The sequence below is a fragment of the Crassostrea angulata genome, chromosome 2 (genome assembly GCF_025612915.1).
Source record: "Crassostrea angulata isolate pt1a10 chromosome 2, ASM2561291v2, whole genome shotgun sequence".
Classification (NCBI taxonomy): domain Eukaryota; kingdom Metazoa; phylum Mollusca; class Bivalvia; order Ostreida; family Ostreidae; genus Magallana; species Magallana angulata.
Window position 1 is genome coordinate 32118976 of NC_069112.1, and position 8999 is coordinate 32127974.

At 34.3% G+C, this 8999-nt stretch overlaps 1 protein-coding gene across 2 annotated transcripts; it reads right to left on the reverse strand.

The window, feature by feature from the left end:
• Positions 1-1544: 1544 nt before the first annotated feature.
• Positions 1545-8980, reverse strand: LOC128171186 (ras-related protein Rab-11A). Of its 2 annotated transcripts, XM_052836911.1 has the most exons (6): positions 8698-8980; positions 5287-5398; positions 4654-4737; positions 3973-4166; positions 2994-3074; positions 1545-2382 (listed from the first exon to the last, which is right to left on the reverse strand). In XM_052836911.1, the coding sequence occupies exons 1-6, from the start codon at positions 8735-8737 to the stop codon at positions 2243-2245; spliced, it is 651 nt and encodes a 216-aa protein (XP_052692871.1). In that variant the 5' UTR covers positions 8738-8980; the 3' UTR covers positions 1545-2242. The 2 variants fall into 2 exon arrangements, with proteins under 2 accessions (XP_052692871.1, XP_052692870.1); XM_052836910.1 differs by lacking the exon at positions 8698-8980 and having other exon boundaries at positions 5287-5456.
• Positions 8981-8999: the final 19 nt, after the last annotated feature.

Sequence of the window (8999 nt, forward strand, 5' to 3'; positions counted from 1 at the left end):
TTACAATACAATAAGATGTTAAAGTTGGTTTCTGAACGAACAGACTTTGAAAATTTTCTCAATAAATATTGACAAATTTTTTACTTTTTTAATCTTTAGTTTTTAAGATCTGTGTACAAACATAGAATTGTGAGCAAATCTCTGTATCTTGCTTATAATTTGAAGCTTAACACTCAAATATGGTTAGTTATTAGAAATTGAAAACAATTAAACACAAGAAACATTCACTATAACAAATAAAGAACACAATTTATTTTTTCGAAATGAATCATATAGATACATGTATATACCTACATATTTCCGTCAGCAATGTCAAACTTTATTTAAATTGAATAAACTCGAGAAAATGCCGAGCATCGCAACAAAACCTATTGCATTAATCTACCATTACGCAAAAGATAATGCCGATCGAATTACCGGTAGAATGAATTGTATTTCATTATTTTTTAATACATCAGATTTTGCTTAATTTGCGCAGGTAAACAGTTAACTGTTTGATTTACCAAAGTCTCTGTTTGATTTGATACGTAAAAATCACGAAATAATACAGACGATTGTTCCCAGGTTACAAGCAGAAATAATGAAAACGAAACGAAAATCGGAACAAGCTAACACCAACGTCATGTGTGAAAACTGTCAACGCATTGAAATATTTAGCCTCAATTTACTTCACAAAATCGGCAACGATATATTTTGCATGTTTCAAAAATTTCCCTTCATACGCGAACTGTTGCACAACAAGCAAATTCATCATAGTCAGATCGACCCTTTTTCTTATAATGTCATGGCTGCTTTAAACAAAGAACCTCGTTTTAGATGTATGGAATACGAGTCTAGGTAAAATGGGTATGCAAACCCGGGCCGTGGCAAAATAAAAGCCAAGGCAGATCGACAATCGTCAATTCCAAATACGCATTATTTTGCAGCAATATTTACAGCGAATACAAATATACTAGTCCATCAAATATCCTGATATTTTAATGAGATTGGCAGATATTATGGCAGATTAATATCTGCAAATCTTTGTTTTGCCCAGACCAAGTCTTGCCTACCCATTTTACCGGATGCCGGATTACCGGATGCCGAGCCCGAAGCTATTAAACTGATTGAAACACCCATTTCCTTTATTATTATTTTCGTAATAACTCAAATTTGACACAGAATTAGCACTTAATTTTTGCAATTTATATTTTCCTTCCCATAAGGATAATTTATGCTAAACTACGTTGAATTGGAATCAGTAGTTCTTGAGAAGAAGATTTTTAAAAATGCACCCCCCTTTTTCTACAGTTTCAAGGTTTTCTCCGCTTTGAATACAGATCGGACTTTTATTTTTGCAATTTATATTCGCCCTCACATAAGGATGCTTTGTGCCAAATTTGGTTGAAATTGGATAAGCGGTTTAAGAGAAGAAGTTCAAAATGTAAAAAGTTTACAGACGGACAGACAGACAGACGGACAGACGGACAGACGGACAGACGGACGACGGACAAAATGTGATCAGAATAGCTCACTTGAGCTTTCAGCTCAGGTGAGCTAAAAACTAAAATGAAGTGGGAGCACAAACATAATTATTTTGAGAGAGAGGGAATTTCATACAAAATTACAATTTCATCAAACAAACAATAATTCTGAGCATATGTATTCAATTCTGCAATACCATTGGATTTGATCAAACCACAAGTTGGAATTAGACTGTTATTTACGACACATAGAAATATATTTACATCCTTAGAGCAGCCCAGCCACATTTAAAAAAAAAAAAATTCTCATTTACACATGCACATCAAATACACATAGAAAAATTCGCAAGCATGTTTTAGTGTAATCCGGTTATTTCACAGCGACTTTCAACAAAGATAATGCAGATTCGACATTGATCAATCAGAGAAATGTTATTTGGTATGAAAAAACAAAAAAGAACAGAAAGAGTAATCCATATAAACATACACATGTTTAACGCAATTTAGAAAAGCATGACGATAACAAAGAACAACTTACTCCCCCAAAATAAAAGATAGCAGGGGGAAAGAAAAGGAAAATCAAAATTCCTTCCAGCTTTATCTCTCGTGATATGTAACCGATTTTTTTTTTGTAAGTTTTTCTTCAAATAACTATATATTTTGGTTTTTTTTTCCTTGTGTGACGGCAACAATGCTGATGCTGAAATGAGTTATCTTCCCTTGCTGTGTTTGCTCTTGTTCAGTTATCTCCCCTGTTTTAGCTGATGGTTGTCTCCCCTTCAGACGCTGCAGCACTTCTGTTGTCGCGGGGCGGCGTTATCTGTGGGGGCCACGTGTATAGTCTGAACATTGTTACTGGGGGAGTTATCATCGTCCGGACTGTCCCGAATCTGCTTCTGAGAAACTATTTTGTAAATTTCTGGAAAAAAAACAAAAACAAAAAATATTAACAACCTTATTTCAGATTATTTCAAGATAGAGAAATTGTCTCATCAATGCTTAAAAAACCAATTTGATCAACTATAAAAATCATGAATACATATCTAAAATTCAAATCTTTCATAAAATGAACTTAGATATTCTGATGCATTAAAATTTATATGTCCCCGACTCTTTGCTATAAGCCTGTTTTACTGTTTTTGATTCACTCAATTTGAATAAAGTTGAATATGAGTTCTCTTCTTTCAATATGTAATCATAAAAAGACCAGTCCTTCATAAGTAGCAACATTCGTTCGAACAAAGCTAGGATTTTTTAACAGCACTTAATTCTTTTCCCTTATAATACAAACCACTGAATTACTGGTCTTAAACTGAAAACAAATCCCATATTCTATATGATAAATTTTGCTGTTCATTAGAGAGAAATTTCTAAAAGAAAGATTCTACCTACAAAATAGTCCACACATAATATACTAAATATCAAACAAAGAAGTGATAATCCATGTAAAATCAAGAAATCAAAAATAAAGTTCTTGACTTCCAGGTCAAATCTCAGTTAGTGGTCTTATAATAGACCTGGGTTACTTGCCTGTTAAAATGTTCTGAAATGCTGTTTCTACATTGGTGGAATCGAGGGCTGATGTTTCAATGAAAGACAGATTGTTCTTTTCTGAAAACAGAAACAAAATACTTGTTAATCAACAAAAACCTAATCATAGTTTCAGACAATACATGCCAGAGAACAAAAAAATAATGAAATATAATTAAGGTCACACGACACGTTCCTCGAGAATCTTTTTTGTATCTCCTCGTAATAAAGAGTTCCAATAAAAAAAATTAATTTTATAATTATTTTAAAAGTGATTAAAATTTAATTGGATGTGGTTTTGTGGATAGATGGCCGAATGCTTAGAACCGTGGCCGCTTATTGCCAGAAGCGTATAGGTCGTGAGTTCAAAGCCCCGCCCCGGCCGAGATAGAGTTCCAATATAACGATTTTTGCTGTGCTGTATATGTATTTATTTTTATATCAGCAATTCAAGTGTATTTTCAAGAAGATTATACAGGAAATTGCATACTGTAGTATTTTGCAGAAATGCCTGGTAAGGTACCCTAATTTTTTGCAAGAAAACTTGTCAAAATAGTAGTAAACCATCAACCAATTCCTGGAAAAAGTTATATAAAATTGAGGAATGTGTCGTCAGACCTTAAAATATAAATAAAATTTATATTTTATATGTAAATATATATTATGAAATAAAATAAAATTAACATTCTAAAAATTTTATTAAACAGTCCTCCTGACAATTTCATCACCTTTAAATACCTTTTCTCATATTTAAGATAAATCATCAACATTCTCAATTTCTGGGAAAAGATATGCATTTACATTCAAAGTCCTAATTTTCCAAGAAATCTCTATTTTTCACCAACTAATGAGCCCTATAAAGCCAGTGATATTAAATAAAACAAACAAGATTTTGTTTAATATCATATCAAGTTTCATTCCAAAATTTTTAATAGCAGAGGGATATTACACCTTAATATCAAGTTTCATTCCACCTTACCTGCAAAAGCCTTAGCTTCGTCTGTGGGCACGGCTCGTAGATGCCTTAAATCACTTTTGTTGCCGACGAGCATTATAACAATGTTGTTGTCCGCGTGATCTCGGAGTTCTTTTAACCATCTCTCTACGTTTTCGTACGTTAGGTGTTTCGCGATGTCGTACACTAGTAAGGCCCCAACGGCTCCTCTGTAGTACCTGTCAAAATCCAACAACAAATGTACAGAATTCAGTAAATATCTAGCAGCTTTCAAACAAATAAAAAATTATGAGTTTAGTCCATCTTCAGCCATTAACAAAGAGAGACTAATGAATCAATCAGGAATTAAGTCTATTCATAGATAAATTCAGAGCTTTTTCCCAGCTAACAAATTAATTCGGCAAATTCAAAGCCATTCATGTACAGAGGATGACAAATCAATTGTGTGTTCCTTAAATTCCGAGTCCTTCACAAAATGAGACAACTTACTGACGTTATTTGATGAGGTTAGAATTCAAAATGATCAAATTGATATAACATCAATACAACATTTTTTAAAAAAATTAGAAATTGCAAAGCTAATTCAAGCTAGTGCATGAATCTTTAATCCAAAAGCAATGAAACTTTTGGTCCAACATGTAGGTCAACGTATAATTTTTGGGGGCCAGTGGAAGGGGTGGTTTTGGGGTGTTGGGAAATACTTACGCACTGGTAATTGCCCGGTATCTCTCCTGACCTGCTGTGTCCCAGATCTGTGCCTTGATTGTTTTACCGTCCACTTGTATACTCCTGTATGATAAAAAAAACGTTAGTACCTATCATACACAACACTCTCCCCTCTCTTTCTCTACTCAACAGTTTATTGTATTCATATTACATATATGATTATTCTACTATACATAGAATGGACCCTTAGAATAGACCCTTTATGGTAACTGCGGACTGCTCTTTTGCAGGGCAAAGTGACATAGTTTGGTGGAATATGACATTACATCAACTGTTTTATTTACATCATTTAATTATCTTCTAACTAAAACTTTGGCCAAGTATATCAATTTGCCCTGCAAGAGAGCAGTACCGCAGTTACCGAGATGGGGTCTATTCATACTCCCCCAAAATAGTTCAAAATCTAGCGGAGGTTTACAACAACAAATATCAACATAAATTTTAACAAGACTCAAAAACCAACTATTCAATCTTCCCGACAAAGCATTTAAGCAATCACTGATTTTTTACCCCTCTGTCCATTCTTCCCATATCTATAGATTTGATTGTAGCGTAGGGGTTTAAATAGAGTAGAAAGTTGAGAGAGTTTAAACAACTTGATAGGTTACAAACCTCGTGGCAAACTCAACACCAATTGTACTTTTACTTTCTAAGTTGAATTCGTTTCTGGTGAATCTGGACAGGAGATTACTTTTACCCACACCACTGTCTCCAATCAGGACCACTGTAACAGAAAAGGTATGGGTCAAAGAGCCAATCAGAAATCTTATAACAAAATACATGTATAAATAACAAATCACATCAAAAATTAACATCTCAAATGCCATAGACATGTCAATAAAAGAGTAAAGTTCAACTCATTTCTGTGTGTATTTAAAAGTCAATATCTTGTACCTGTGGATAATTTTAAAAAAAAATTTTGTCTCACCAATTTCATGAAATATAATATAAAATTTGTGATACCCCCCCCCCCCCTTTCCCAGTGCACACAACAAACGATTGAAACGATAAATAAAATTATCTATTATAATAGCATATTGATCTTGTATTATCTCAATATAACAGGTGTGTTTTATTTTATCAGTCCAGAACCAAATGTATTCCTTCACATTCTCTAATACTTCTTAAATATGTGCAAAAGTTTCAAATGAACTGCACCATATGTAATTCTGTAACATAAAGCCCCCATGCATGCTATCATTTCAGATCTATGATTGGCAAAATCTGGTCATCAGTATAGTGGTTTCCCCAGTAAGAAATGCAACACATATATATATATTGGTAGATTGTTTACATTTAAACCATTGTATGACTCATGTGTCAGCTGATGATCTATAAATAGACATTTCCTCCTTTTCTCCAGGTAAAACCACATAGGTAAGTATTGAATATTTAATTCAATAACACAAATATGTGTCAGGTTGTGTATCAAGTGGTGCAGTAGTTAGAGTTCAGAGGAAAGTGACAAACTTCCATGAATATCAATGTATTCATCTATTGTTTGATAGACATTGAATCTACACTTCAATATGTATGTAAGTTTGCAATTATAGTTAAATAAAGATGAAGCAGACCAATGAAAGCATTGTCACAGTCCTATAGCTAGAGCATTTTCAATTGAATAGACAGAATAGTTGATGTATCTGGGCCACATTTTCTAATTCAGTTGTCACACACAGTGGCGTAATTTGTTCAGATACAGCATTGCTCTTTGATTTTAATATTCACTGACAGTCAGACACGAGGCACATGCATACAACAACCAAAGACTGTCATATTTTTTTTTAATTTTAACCCATATCATATCCTTTAAACAGCCAGGGAACCAATTTACAACATCAAAGAGAACTAGTCTCCACATTCCTGTCCATTCCACACCAGGGCCTCATTATCTCATTGTCTTCACATGTAATGACATTGCATTCCATCTTATATGTAACAAGGCTTCCTTTCCCATGTATGTAATGTAATAAGACTTCCTATAATAAGTGTACGTGTCAAGTGTACATGCACAGTAAAGCGTAGATTTGAAGGCTTCCCCATGATATGTACAATGTAAATGCATGTATATCCCCCATCCTGGCTCTGACCACAATTTAGCCCAGCAGGATAGATCAAATTGTTCCTCGATCCTTGAATTGTTATATAGGCTTGTTTCCCGTTTCTTCGATACGTAAAAACAAGATACAGGGGTACATACCCAGCAAAGAAGACAAACTGTGTACAAAATTACCTGTTAACTTCATCGATGTACACACAGTATTTGTTCTATACACTCTAAACAGCGTTTCCATAAACACACAGTACCTATTCTATATTCTGAACAATGTCTAAAACATACATGGTACCTATTTTATCCTCCAGACAATAAGTCCAAAAACACAATACTGTTTTTAAGCTCTGGTGGACAGTACTTAATATTCTACGCTCTGAACAGTGTGTCCAAAAACAACTGCTACAGCCAGGCCATTATATGGTATGTATCAAATCAATGTATTTATAGCAGGCGGCTGTCCCAAACTGCATCCAAATCAACCTCTGACCATCACCAGGGGTATGCACTCTAACCAACCTTTGGCAAAATAAAAGTTGATAGGTCTTTAATACATGGTTTTTCAAATGTACCAAATTCTTGTTTATCTACTATCAAACAAAGAAGGGCATTTGTCTGCTTTAAATACCATCTAGGACCTCCCATCTTACAAAGCCATGTAAATGGAAGTTAAAAATGAGCCCTATAGCCAAATATAACATGAGCGTTAAAACATACAACACACACTTGTGAATTAGTGAACAATTGCAACTGGAAACGCCTTCTCCATCACATGTCAAAACGTTTGATCTATTGTATAATCTTAGATCAAATATATGACCCAAGCTCTGCTTGGGTTTGAGATCTACACCCCTCTCTTTTTTTTGACATTTTTGACAACTAGCCGCAACAACAATTGTGTCCTCCATATATTTTTTTTCCTTCAAAATTGCAATACTCAACCTTCTTTGAGACCATGTAACTGACAAGTTATAAAAGTACAATGTTTTTCATATAAACAATTAGGTTTAAATTTCAACCCAAGCCAGGTCATAATGTGTGACCCCCCCCCCCCCCCCTCCAAAAAAAAAATCCCATTCAGAATGACAAGCATTAGCTATCAAATCGCAGGAAGTTATTTTAACTAGAATAAGTGGCCTACTCATAAAAAAATTTGCTAGGTATTATTTACACACACCTGATATTGCGATCAAATGGCTCATTATAAAGTATAGCGACATCTTCCTTGTTGGTATACTAATTTCTTAAAAAAATGACTATTGAGGAAAAAAACTTTAGATATGACAAGATAAGCGAACTATTTTGTGTGCAATCTTGACTTCTTTAACATTGTTTAAGGTATTAAACATCACAACCTAAACATTAATACATAACAAATAATACAAATGTTTTATATGACCATGAATAATTTCAATAACATGTTTTTAGCAATAAATCATTGCATAAGCCCCTGGGAAGTGTTAATTAGGCCATACCTACATTACTGGTAATCCAATTGTGCAGCACTTACAACTCCCAGTATAAATTTTAATTAAATTTTATTACAAACTACTAGGTAACTGCATATTTACACTTTCATTTTGTCTTGAAAATAATTTTGTAATGACTGTCATAAAATTAGGTCACCTGGACAGCAACACCCCTCCCCCTTCCATAGAAGCAACCAACATGATCAATGACATTTATCTTACAATCACAAAGTAAGACACTTGTACAAACGCGATCGATTTTCTGAATAGCATGCACACATGTTTTGAAACAATACCACAGTCTTGCCTTTCAACAATATTGACAACACAAGACTTAGAGGGCAACTTTTGACAAGTTTTGTCAACAACCACGTACATCCCCCAATTAGTCCGTTTTTCCTAGGTTACAGACAAGTCAAACTCTGCACAAGGGATCGAATGCAATAAACAAGTAAAATATGCTATAAATCTACCCTCATTTCACCTGAGTTTGGTATATACCTTTAAATAAGTAATCATATTCATCGTCCTTAGTCCCCATTCTTCGACTTCCGGAAAGAGCGGAAGGGTCCGACTCAACAAGTTATTTACGATTTTTCCGAGGACTGTCTGATAAAATCGCTCCACGGCACACGTAAATAACTGTCTAAATGGTCATATAGCCCAATTATTTGAGATTCGGACCAAGGATTCCACGGATAACCACTGGATTGGAGTTGGAGTTTACCCTCCTCTCTGCTTGGTAGTTCAATATGGCGGAATTAGACGCCCCTTGTTGTCATTGCGCATTTATATACGTCACT

Bases quoted from the DNA above. Each gene is read 5' to 3' on its own strand.
- LOC128171186 (XM_052836910.1), bottom strand. From the start codon at position 5,456: ATGTATTTTGTTATAAGATTTCTGATTGGCTCTTTGACCCATACCTTT. The intron at 4,738-5,286 runs GTTTGTAACCTA...TTTATCATACAG, and splicing joins GGTGTTGAGTTTGCCACGAG to GAGTATACAAGTGGACGGTA. The intron at 2,383-2,993 runs GCAAGTAACCCA...TTTTTTTTCCAG, and splicing joins ATTTCAGAACATTTTAACAG to AAATTTACAAAATAGTTTCT.